Raw genomic sequence first — 13739 nt, 5'->3', positions numbered from 1 at the left:
TAATCTATTTGTGTAGCACATACTCTTTGCCTCCTAATAACACTTTTAAGCAACTTAACAATACCGTTTGTAATGGACTACTATAGCTTGATTGTGATCAATTCTAACATTTTGATATAATTCCCACTGTGTTCTACATGATATCCTTCTCCCACTAGTCAGCCACCCAGGCTTCCTTTTACTGCTAGTACCTTATTTAGAACATTTTAATAAAGAGTATGAGAAATGTGTTAAGGAAAACATTATATTTGTCATCTATGTTATTGGCACCATAAACATCCTGCCACTCTTGTTCCTTAATTACATTTAAAAACTCTCTATTGCCATTGGATTAGCTTTTCTACATATTTTGTAATTATACATAACATTTGTTTGAGTACAGAAACCTTTTAGTGTTAAAATGTGCATCATGGTCTGAAAAGACTGTTCACCCTTTTACTAACACAATACCCATCTAGTAATGAAGAATGAATGGAAATATTGTCTGTGGCTGTGCTACTGTTCCCCTGCACCCTGGTTGGAAAAAAAAGTCTGCATCAGGATATATATATATATATATATATATATATATATAGGGAAACATTCCACGTGGGAAAAATATCTCTAAAAACAAAGATGATGTGACTTACCGAACGAAAGCACTGGCAGGTCGATAGACACACAAACAAACACAAACACACACACAAAATTCAAGCTTTCGCAACAAACTGTTGCCTCATCAGGAAAGAGGGAAGGAGAGGGAAAGACGAAAGGATGTGGGTTTTAAGGGAGAGGGTAAGGAGTCATTCCAATCCCGGGAGCGGAAAGACTTACCTTAGGGGGAAAAAAGGACGGGTATACACTCGCACACACACACATATCCATCCACACATATACAGACACAAGCAGACATCTCACAAGCAGACATATTGGTCTTTAAATATGTCTGCTTGTGAGATGTCTGCTTGTGTCTGTATATGTGTGGATGGATATGTGTGTGTGTTGTTGTTGTTGTGGTCTTCAGTCCTGAGACTGGTTTGATGCAGCTCTCCTTGCTACTCTATCTTGTGCAAGCTTCTTCATCTCCCAGTACCTACTGCAACCTACATCCTTCTGAATCTGCTTAGTGTATTCATCTCTTGGTCTCCCCCTACAATTTTTACCCTCCACGCTGCCCTCCAACACTAAATTGGTGATCCCTTGATGCCTCAGAACATGTCCTACCAACCGACCCCTTCTTCTGGTCAAGTTGTGCCACAAACTCCTCTTCTCCCCAATCCTATTCAGTACCTCCTCATTAGTTATGTGATCTACCCATCTAATCTTCAGCATTCTTCTGTAGCACCACATTTCGAAAGCTTCTATTCTCTTCTTGTCCAAACTATTTACCGTCCATGTTTCACTTCCATACATGGCTACACTCCATACAAATACTTTCAGAAATGACTTCCTGACACTTAAATCTATACTCGATGTTAACAAATTTCTCTTCTTCAGAAACGCTTTCCTTGCCATTGCCAGTCTACATTTTATATCCTCTCTACTTCGACCATCATCAGTTATTTTGCTCCCCAAATAGCAAAACTCCTTTACTACTTTAAGTGTCTCATTTCCTAATCTAATACCCTCAACATCACCCGACTTAATTCGACTACATTCCATTATCCTCGTTTTGCTTTTGTTGATGTTCATCTTATATCCTCTCTTCAAGACCCCATCCATTCCGTTCAACTGCTCTTCCAAGTCCTTTGCTGTCTCTGACAGAATTACAATGTCATCGGCGAACCTCAAAGTTTTTATTTCTTCTCTATGGATTTTAATACCTACTCCAAATTTTTCTTTTGTTTCCTTTACTGCTTGCTCAATATACAGATTGAATAACATCGGGGAGAGATTACAACCCTGTCTCACTCCCTTCCCAACCACTGCTCCCCTTTCATGTCCCTCGACTCTTATAACTGCCATCTGGTTTCTGTACAAATTGTAAATAGCCTTTCGCTCCCTGTATTTTACCCCTGCCACCTTTAGAATTTGAAAGAGAGTATTCCAGTCAACATTGTCAAAAGCTTTCTCTAAGTCTACAAATGCTAGAAACGTAGGTTTGCCTTTCCTTAATCTTCTTTCTAAGATAAGTCGTAAGTCAGTATTGCCTCACGTGTTGCAGTATTTCTACGGAATCCAAACTGATCTTCCCCGAGGTCGGCTTCTACTAGTTTTTCCATTCGTCTGTAAAGAATTTGTGTTAGTATTTTGCAGCTGTGGCTTATTAAACTGATTGTTCGTTAATTTTCACATCTGTCAACACCTGCTTTCTTTGGGATTGGAATTATTATATTCTTCTTGAAGTCTGAGGGTATTTCACCTGTTTCATACATCTTGATCACCAGATGGTAGAGTTTTGTCAGGACTGGCTCTCCCAAGGCCGTCAGTAGTTCCAATGGAATGTTGTCTACTCCGGGGGCCTTGTTTCGACTCAGGTCTTTCAGTGCTCTGTCAAACCCTTCACGCAGTATCGTATCTCCCATTTCATCTTCATCTACATCCTCTTCCATTTCTATAATATTGTCCTCAAGTACATCGCCCTTGTATAGACCCTCTATATACTCCTTCCACCTTTCTGCTTTCCCTTCTTTGCTTAGAACTGGGTTTCCATCTGAGCTCTTGATGTTCATACAAGTGGTTCTCTTATCTCCAAAGGTCTCTTTAATTTTTCTGTAGGCAGTATCTATCTTACCCCTAATGAGGTAAGCCTCTAGATCCTTACATTTGTCCTCTAGCCATCCCTGCTTAGCCATTTTGCAATTCCTGTCGATCTCATTTTTGAGACGTTTGTATTCCTTTTTGCCTGCTTCATTTACTGCATTTTTATATTTTCTCCTTTCATCAATTAAATTCAATATTTCTTCTGTTACCCAAGGATTTCTTTTTACCTACTTGATCCTCTGCTGCCTTCACTACTTCATCCCTCAAAGCTACCCATTCTTCTTCTACTGTATTTCTTTCCCCCATTCCTGTCAATTGTTCCCTTATGCTCACCCTGAAACTCTGTACAACCTCTGGTTTAGTCAGTTTATCCAGGTCCCATCTCCTTAAATTCCCACCTTTTTGCAGTTTCTTCAGTTTTAATTTACAGGTCATAACCAATAGATTGTGGTCAGAGTCCACATCTGACCCTGGAAATGTCTTACAATTTAAAACCTGGTTCCTAAATCTCTGTCTTACCATTATATAATCTATCTGATACCTTTTAGTATCTCCAGGGTTATTCCATGTATACAACCTTCTATCATGATTCTTAAACCAAGTGTTAGCCATGATTAAGTTTTGCTCCTTGCAAAATTCTACCAGGCGGCTTCCTCTTTCATTTCTTACCCCCAATCCATATTCACCTACTACGTTTCCTTCTCTCCCTTTTCCTACACTCGAATTCCAGTCACCCATGACTATTAAATTTTCGTCTCCCTTCATTATCTGAATAATTTCTTTTATTTCATCATACATTTCTTCAATTTCCTCGTGATCTGCAGAGCTAGTTGGCATATAAACTTGTACTACTGTAGTAGGTGTGGGCTTCGTATCTATCTTGGCCACAATAATGCGTTCACTAAGCTGTTTGTAGTAGCTTACCCGCATTCCTATTTTCCTATTCATTATTAAACCTACTCCTGCAGTACGCCTATTTGACTTTGTGTTTATAACCCTGTAGTCACCTGACCAGAAGTCTTGTTCCTCCCGCCACCGAACTTCACTAATTCCCACTATATCTAACTTTAACCTATCCATTTCCCTTTTCAAATTTTCTAACCTACCTGCCCGATTAAGGGACCTGACATTTCACGCTCCGATCCGTAGAACGCCAGTTTTCTTTCTCCTGATAACGACATCCTCTTGAGTATTCCCCACCCGGAGATCCGAATGAGGGACTATTTTACCTCCTACTAAAATGATTTCTTTTTAGAAGAATGGAAGAAATGGTAGAAGCTGACCTTTGGGAAGGTCATTTTGGATTCCAGATAAATATAGGAACATGTGAGGTAATAAAGATCCTATGACTTATCTTAAGAGATAGGTTAAGGAAAGGCAAACCTACATTTATAACGTTTGTGGACTTAGAGAAAGCTTTTTAAATATTGTTGGCTGGAGTACTCTCTTTGAAATTCTGAAGGTAGCAGGAGTAAAATGCAGGGAGCGAAAAGCTATTTACAACTTGTACAGAAGCTAGACAGCAGTTATAAAGAGTCAAAGGGCATGAAAGGGAGACTGTGGTTGAAAAGTGAGTGAGACAGGGTTGTAGCCTATCCCCGGTGTTTATCCCAGATTTTACTTGATATGTGCATTGAAAAAGCAGTAAAGGAAACCAAAGAAAAATTTGGAGTAGACTTTAAAGTACAGGGAGAAGAAACAAAAATTTTTGAGGTTTGCTGATGACATTGTAATTCTCTCAGAGACAGCAAAGGATTTGGAAGAGCACTTGAACAGAATGGGCAGTGTCTTGAAAGGAGGATATAAGATGAACATCAACAAAAGCAAGATAAGGATAATAGAATGTAAACCAATTAAACCAGGTGATGCTAAGGGATTTCAATTAGCATATGAGACAATGTAGTAGATGAGTTTTGCTATTTGGGCAGCAAAATAACTGGTGATGGCTGAAGTAGAGAAGATATAAAATGTAGACTCACAATGGCAAGAAAAGCGTTTGTGAATAAGAGAAATTTGTTAACATCAAATATACGAGGGTAATCCCAAAAGTAAGGTCTCCTATTTTTTTTATAAGTACTGACATCTGTCTGTGTGGCAGTTGGTCACACTGGTATGAAGAGTGCTTTCACGCTCTGTGTGTAAACATGTGCACGCCACACTGAGGCACTCAGTCTTGGCTTGGCAGCCATTGACAATGGAGCTCCCATTGGATGTTCCGGCCAAGTGTGTGTTGCGCACAGTTATTTGGTTTTTGAACGCAAAGGGCACTGCGCTGATTGAAATCCATTGCCAATTGACGGAAGTGTATGGTGAGTCATGCATGGATGTCAAAAATGTTTGTAAGTGGTGTAGAGAGTTTGCAGCTGGTCGGACCGAAATTCATGACAAACAAAGGAGTGGGAGACCAACAATTTCTGAGGAGACAGTGTTGAAGGTTTAGCAAAGCATGCGTAAAAATTGACGGATCACCCTGGATGATCTCTGCACATTGGTTCCTGAGGTTTCCTGGAGCACCACTCACACAATTTTAATGGAAACATTGAACTACCGGAAGGTGTGTGCAAGATGGGTGCAGCGCATGCTGACTGAGGACCACATGCGGCAACGAGTTGATGCTTCCCGCACATTACTTCACCACCTTGCAGCCGAACAGGACAACTTTCTGGACTCAATTTCATGGCTGACGAAACCTGGGCATACCACTTTACACCTGAGAAAGAAAAGGTTCATGGTTCATAACTTTCTGAACAGCGTGGCGGCGAGCTGGTGTGACATGGGCATACAAAAAGGGCCACAGCGTCTACAAAAAAGCATTGACAGAAATGGTGATTATGTTGGAAAATAGCTAAATGTTCAAGCTGTAAACTCGTGTACGCCATTGTAGAAATAAACAGGTCTGTCTACTTATAAAAAAATAGGATACCTTACTTTTGGGATTACCCTCATAGATCTAACTATTAGAAAGTTTTTTATGAAAGAATTTGTATGGAGTGTAGCCATGCGTGGAAGTGAAACATGGATGCTAAACAGTTTAGACAAGAAGAGAATAGAAGCTTTCAGAATGTGATGCTATAGACGAAGGCTGAGTATTAGATGGGTCGATCCTGTAACTAATGGCGAGGTACTGAATAAAATTGGGGAGAAAATTAATTTGTTTCTGAACTTGATCAAAAGAAGGGATTGGTTGGTAGGACACATTCTGAGACATCAAGGGATCACCAGTTTAGTATTGGATGGAAGTGTGGGGGATAATAATCGTAGAGGGAGACTAAGAAATGAATACAGTAAACAGATTCAGAAGGATGTAGTTTGCTGTAGTTATTTGGAGATGAAGCGGCTCTCACAGGATAGACTAGCATGGAGAGCTACATCAAGCCAGTCTTTGGACTGAAGAGAACAGCAGCAACAACATTTGTAAAAGACTTAACCAGTAGTATATGTTAAACTGTTAAAACAAGAAAATCCCTTCGTTAGCCTTCAGTTGAGAAGTATCTATCTCAACTACAGATTTGAGCAAGATATAAATGTTTCGAATAATGGAAGCTCCAGACAGGAATCTCAGTAATGCCAGGAAAGACAGATTGCTACTTACCATAAAAAAATGTCAAGTTGCATACAGGCACAATTAAGAGCCATTTACATGTAGCTTTCAGCCACATCCATCATTGGTAAAAAGAGCCACACACACATGTCATTCACACACACAAGCAAGCACACCTCACACACACATGACCATCAACTCCTGCATCTCGGGCCAGAATGCAACATGACATGAGATGCAAGCAGCAATCTGGAGGCAAAGGGGAAAGGGAATGGATGGTGTACGGGTGGGGAGAGAGATGAATGCTGTCTGGTGGAGTGTGCAGTGGCTAAAAAGTTAACATGTGCAGTGTCAGGAGCTTGTGGGACAGGGAGGTGGGAAAAAAAGGAGAGGAGCGGGAAAAGACAGATGGATGCATTGACAGAGGGCTGCAGATAAATGGGCTGGGAGATGAGAATGGGGACAGAGGGGATGCAAGCTGTTGGCTGGAGGCTGTGGGGTCAGTATGTTACTGTAGGTTGAGGCTGTGATGGGAGTGGAGAATGTGTTATAAGGATAACTCCCATCTGCACAATTCAGAAAAGATGGTGATGAAGGGAAGGATCTAAGTGGCTCGGATAGTAAAACAGTCATTGAAATCAAGTGTGTTGTGTTCAGCTGCATGTTGTGCTCCAGGAGGTTCTACTTTGCTCTTGGCCACAGTCTGGTTGTGGTCGTTTACCCTGATGGACAGCTGGTTGGTAATCGTACCAATATAAAAAGCTGTGCAATGTCTGCAGCAGAGCTGGTAAATAACATGACTGCTTTCACAGGTGGCCCAGCTACTGATGGGGTAGGATAAACCTGTGAAAGGACTGGAATATGAACTACTGGATGGGTGGCTTGGTCAGGTTTTGCATCTGGGCCTTCCAAACCACATCTACTTCCAAACCACAGTGTATCAATGATCATCCACGCACAACACAGCCTCTGTGATCATGCGGATTGTTGAGGCAGCATCTAATGCCCCAGATTCTTTCCTGTGATAGCTATAATCATATTTATTCCATTGATCACTCTTCAACACTCATCCTGACATACTTTAGCATTTGTTTTCATACCTACCTGTGCCACACGAACTTCTGATTCTCGACATAACCCATACCCCTCCATCTCTCTTCGCTTATCATAACACACACACTCCCATACCACACCATTCCTTTTCATCCATGTTTCTGTATGTTTTTAATATACATGTGCATTTTTGTGATTTCAAGAAGTTTCACATATTTGTGCATATTTTTATGTATCTTTGTGTATCTTTGCGTGTCTTTATCTATTTTTTTATGCATCTTTAAGCTCTTTTCATGCATCCAGCTCCTCTCATAACCATCAAACCTATTTTTCCCAATTCTGCATCATTCCCATTTCCTTTACACCATACCTGCCGCAATGGACCCTTACTCCATCTTTCTGCACCAGTTCAGAAAAGTATCCCTTATCATGGCTAAAACCCAGTCCCACATCTTGCATAAACCATGGAATCCCTCAAACTGCAAAGATTTCTTTGTTTGGATCCCACCCCTCCCTTCACAGTGACCCACACTTTTTCAGAGTCTGCCAATCCCTGACCCTCACAAACTTGGTATTACGAAAATGTGTCTCCATGGCACAGGCATCACAGAACCACCTCTGCTCCCTCCACATGATACTACTACTCTGCAATCCCTGCTCCATACATCACATCTCTAAAATTGAATCCATTGCTCTCCAGAATCTGGAGGAGCATTCTAGACACCACCTCCATAATTTATCCAATTTGCTGACGTCCTAATGCCACCTCAGGGCACCACTATCCAGCCCCTATCATACCCACAGTGTCCCTCCTCATCTACCTCTCATAGCTGACCTGTTCAACTTGCCACATCACCCAAACTCTCTACCAACTCTCCACTAGATCTAGAGCTAAAACATTCTCGAAACACTGTTGTTATTCCACCAAAACACTCAATTCCACAGAAGTTTGTCCTATCCAAAGCCCTCATCTTTAGCCCTATACCCAAATTTAACCTCACTGGACTTGTCAAGGGCTGTCGTCCTTCTCCTGATACCTGCAATGAAGCACATCTTTGGTGCCAATTCCTCCAGCCAAAGCCACCATAATTCTGACATTGAACCCTGCCTCTTCCGGTGCTTACCACCATTCAACTGTGATTCCCAACTCCCCACCTAACTATCTGCTGGTCACCTTCCAGGAATTCTGTACCTCCAACGTAGCTTCACTATCCTACCCCAGGTTTCCTTCTCAGAACAACAACCTTTCAGCAGAAGAAAGAACAGCCGTAAGCCATACACAACCTCAAAACAAATCCTAACATAATTATCCTACATGCAGGCAAAAGTTTCATCACTGTTGTTATGAATCACAGTGACTACCTGACAGAAGGCCTCTGTCAGTTACCAGATTCCTCCACCACTTTGCCAGAGTGATCCCATCCCAGAAGTCCAACACAAACTCCAATCCCTGCTTAAATCCTTTGGCCTTTCCCAGAACATCTCCCCTGAATACATTTCCCTCATCACCCCTATGACACCCCACAACTCACCTTCTACATGCTCCCCAAAATCCACAAACCCAACAATCCTGGACGCCCCATCGTAGCATGTTATTGTACCCCTCAATGAAAGAATTTCGACCCTCATTGACGAATATCTCCAACCAGTTTTCTATAATCTAGCTTCCCTTGTCAAAGACACCCAACCTCTTCCTTCACCGACTCTCCACTCTCCCCGCCCCTTTACATCCTGGATCCCTACTTTTCACTGTTGACACCACCTCCTATATACCAACATCCCACATGCCCATGGTCTTACTGATATTGAACACTATCTTTCCCAACATCCTTCAAACTCCAAACCCACTACCTCATTCTTCATACACCTCACTAACTTTATCCTAATGCATAACTGCTTCTCATGTGAAGGAAAGGTACATAAACAAATTGGTGGCACAGTCATGGGCACCCGCATGGCACCCTCCTATGTCATCCTTTTGTGGGCCATCTAGAGGAGACCTTTCTAGCATCCCAAAGCAACAAATCCCTAGTCTGGTTCATAGTGATTGACGATATCTTCACGATCTGGACTCAGCGCCAAGACATCCTATCTTCGTTCATTCACAACTTCAACGCCTTCTCTCCAATCCACTTCACGTGGTCCTCCTCAACTTTTGTAAATGTTGACCTCCTCCTCTGTGATGGCTCTATCTGCACTTCTGTCCACATTAAACTCACCAATCACTAACAGTACTTGCATTTTGACAGCTGTCATCCCTTTCACACCAAAAAATCTTGCTCAGTATCAAGGTCTTCACAGACAGGCACTGTCCCACAGACCTAGTCCGTAAACAGATCTCCCATGCCATTTCCCCTCACACCCCCAATCTTCCCACTGCCTCCAAGAACCAGCCACAAAGGAGTGTCCCCTTCATCAGCCAGTACCATCACGGATTGGAAGAACTGCACCGCATCCTTCACCAGGGCTTTGATTACCTATCCATCATGCCCTAAAATGATGGACATACTACCTGAAATACTTCCCACCCCTGCTAAAGACAGTGTTCTATCATTCAACCAACCACAACATCCTAGTCCATACCTATGCTACTCCCAATCCCAATCCTTTGCCTCAAGGATCAAATCCTTGTGGAAGACCCAAGTGCAAAACCTGTCCAATCCACCCACCCAGTACCTCCTATTCCAGTCCTGCCACAGGTTTATCCTACCCCATCAGGGGCCAGGCCATCTGTGACAGCAGCCACGTTATTTACCCACTCTGTTGCAATCATCGCACAGCTTTTTGCATTTGTATGACTACCAACCAGCTGTCCACCAGGATGAATGGCCACTGCCAGACTGTGGCCAAGAGCAAAGTAGACCATCCTCTGGCACAACATGCAGCTGAATGCAACGCATTTGATTGCAATGGCTGCTTCACTGCCCGAGCCGTCTGGATCTTTCCCTTCACCACCTGACTGAACAATGCCGATGAAAGTTATCCTTACAACACATTCTCCACTCCCATAACTATCCCGACCTCAACTTATGGTAACATACTGTTCCCACACCCTCCACCCAATAGTTTCCACCCTGTCCATCCTCGTTCTCATCTCTCACCCCATTTATTTACAGTGCTTTGCCAATGCATCTGTCTATCTTACCCTGCTCCTCTCCTTTTTTGCTCCTCCCCCCCCCCCCCCCTGCTCTGCAACCTCCTGACTGCTTGTGGACATTCTCGTCCCTGCACACTCCACCAGACAGCATTCATCTCTCTCCCCACCCGTACACTATCTCTTCCCCTTCCCCAAGATACTGGAGTTGGCAGTCGTGTGTGCATGAGGTGTGCTTGCTTGTGTGTATGAATGTTGTGTGTGTGTCTCTCTTTCACTGATGAAAGATGTGGCTGAAACCTACATGTAAGTGTCTTTTAATGGTGCCTGTATGTAACTTGATGTGTCTCCTTTACGGTAAGTAGCAATCTGTCTTTTCCTACATAGTAAACATAAATGTTTGGATGATTACAGATCAGCATTAGTACCATAGCATTTCATCAGACTCTACAAAATGCTTTATCAATTCTCTATATGGGTTTCTTCCATTTCCTTTGTCTTTTATAAATGGTTTTATATCCTGTTTTCCATAGTGCATTACAGTAACTGAATGCATAATTTTATAGACATTAATCAGATCCTCATTTCATAATACTACCTTCCAAAAGTTAAATTCTACTTACAAAGGGACAAATTGCCCTTATATATGTTCATTGTCTTTCAGGATCATAATTATACATGAAAGGTATTGAATTACAACTATTTTATGATGTATAAATTTGTAATTTAGTACTTTTTTTCTATAGTTAAAGCAACATTACAAGAAAATTGACTTTCACATGAATAAAGACGTTTCATTAGTTCTTTGCAGTACGGACGTTTATGAATGCCCTACCATTTGAAAAGTCTCCAGGTGATCATTTTCTTCTGAAGTTCAGTTGAATCATGCCGAAAAAATTATTTTATTCACAGTACAGTGGAACACTGAAAATATCAGAAAATGTCTACTTGTTGAATGGGTGATACCGATCTTCAGAAACAGGGTCACACTAATTTTCAGATTTAGGTGAATATTTTTGGAACAATTAACAAAAAACTTTGAAAAATGAAAATAAAAATAAAATATGTTTGTGATGATTTCCTGTGTATTATTTTTGGAAACTAAAATGCACAAATTCCATTTTCTGATGGTACAGTTCTAATTTTAATGAATCCTGTGTCGAAAGGAAAATTCACATGAGAAAATTGTGAAATTACAAGGAGACATGATGACTGGTGAGCACTCAGGAGGCTCAATTCCAAGTAATGGTGACGTCCACCACATGAATCTGTCTGAGACAGTGCCTGACTGACCAGCCCCTCCTTTCTAACCTTCCGCTACATACCACCCCCTGAGGAAGGATCTAACAGTTTTGAAGCCTAGGAGAGCTGTGTCTGTTTTTATATGTTGCTATTGGCCTTTTGATGAAATATATGAGTCTTAGGGTTACGGTAATGTCAACTGCATTTGTATCATGTTGTAATGTGTACCTATTTGTAATCTTGCAAGTATATAGAGTGTGAAATTAATAACTTACACAAGGGGCTATTTATTCAATGGTAACTGTAACTTACGCTAGTGGCACTGGGGGGGGGGGGGGGGGGGGGATCCACCAAGGACTTTCCTTTGCTACGCTTAGCATTGTTTCATTTTTCATCAGACTTTAATTTTTTTCCTCATATTGAACTGGATAACTAGTTTTTCATCCTCACTTTATACTTTCTCTGTATGTGTAATGTGTCAGTTGCAGCTGAAAATAACACGTTATGCGGTAGTCATGTCTTGATAATTTGTCATTAATCCAAACAAGGGTTACTAAAATTCATAAATGATATATTAGCAGAACTTCCAGCAATAGTCTCATGATTTTCAATTTTGTGATTGTTTCAGAACTTAAATGAAGAAAAAGGGAAACCTAAAATTGTCCCATCTATAGTCAGCATGGACACAATGTCATTAAATAAGTTGGGCAACAATCTCAGTGTACCTGGAGAAGAGAACAGAAAACAAGATAACCATACAGTAAGTGCAACTTACTTTTAATAATTTACTTTTTTACTATCTAATAAGTTTGTTTGTTAGATAAGATTTGCGATTATATTTGTTTCAACATTTGTTCTTAGTACATTCCAGCATGAAAGCAAAAATTTTGTAGTGACATAGTAGTCTGCCCTCTTTTTTTTTTATTAATTGTCTCTCACTCCTTCCTCTGATTCTTTCAGATTGATTTCAAAGAAGAATTAACTTTTACTTCATCAGCAGAGGATCTTAAGAAAGCTCAGAAGGAGAGCATACTGAGAAGAATACCTATAGGAGCTGAGGCAACCACTGTGTTAGTTGGTGCTGTTGATTTTTTGGATCAACCAACTATAGCATTTGTTAGGTTAGCAGAGGGTATTTTAATGCCATCAATTACTGAGGTAAGCTATACACAATATTTTCTCAGAGAAAATTATATTTGCAGCACAGGTTTTATACAAAAAAGAATCTAAATCTGCAGCTACTCACTTGCAGGCCCCTTTCTCAGCAGAAGTTCGCAGGTGTAGAGTGCTAGCTTCCTTGTCATTGATCACTTACACATGATGGCAGTTACGAAGTCAGCATGACGCTACCACAGAGGATGATGGCACTCTTTGTAAGCATAGGGAATTCTCACTGATACTAACTACTCCACCAACTGAATCATAAGTCTCATTACCAACAGTTTACCTTTGACAAACCCTTATGAGTTTCCTGTCTGTGGAATATTTTACCAGTCTTGTGGCAGTCATGTGTCGGTTTATAGCAGTATGGAGTCCTATGCTTTAGTAGGTGGGGTTGTTAGCTTTTTATGTCCAAAGAGCTGAGTTATTTCTAACAGGTACAGAACTGTCAGTTTTCTTCCTGTTTGTCGATTGGAAGCCTTTCTGTAGAAAAGCTTGGAAAATAGAAGAGAAATACCGGCAAAATTGGACCTGTCACTGAAGTTCATGAGTTGCGTCTACATAGCTCAACAGGTGATACTGAAAGGTCCATGAAAGATAAGGTTAGGGGCTTGACCTAGTGTGGCACACATTTTTAATCTGTCAGGATGTTTCAGTCCTTTTTAAGTTTAGAAAAAATGGTGTTTCTCTATTATTATGTGAAAATCTGAGTAAGATAAAGTACAAAATCTTAGAATATTTTTACTGTCTGAAAGCAACTCATTCATTTGATGATTAGAGGGCAGAAATTTCAGATCAGACACAAGTGATTGAGGTCCTGTGATGATGGATTGAAAAAATTGGCAGTTGCATATTTACGATGATAGCACAGAAAACCATTCTTTAAAATTATAAAGAAACAACAGAAATAATGTGAGTAAGATTTGGCCAAGTACTCTATTAAGAAACTTGCTTTTGGAACATTTA

General features: G+C 40.9%; 1 protein-coding gene across 2 annotated transcripts in view; it reads left to right on the top strand.

The window, feature by feature from the left end:
- LOC126259317 (band 3 anion transport protein) overlaps nucleotides 1-13739 on the top strand; it is a 782039-nt gene that overhangs the window by 650087 nt on the left and 118213 nt on the right. For both annotated transcript variants that reach the window (XM_049955995.1, XM_049955996.1), the window contains exons 12-13: nucleotides 12241-12372; nucleotides 12573-12770. In XM_049955995.1, coding sequence (XP_049811952.1) covers nucleotides 12241-12372; nucleotides 12573-12770 — 330 coding nt within the window. The remainder of the gene's footprint in view (nucleotides 1-12240; nucleotides 12373-12572; nucleotides 12771-13739) is intronic.

This window comes from Schistocerca nitens, chromosome 5, assembly GCF_023898315.1.
Source record: "Schistocerca nitens isolate TAMUIC-IGC-003100 chromosome 5, iqSchNite1.1, whole genome shotgun sequence".
NCBI lineage: Eukaryota > Metazoa > Arthropoda > Insecta > Orthoptera > Acrididae > Schistocerca > Schistocerca nitens.
Note: the sequence above shows the minus strand (reverse complement) of the source record. Positions and strands in the feature narration are given on the sequence as shown.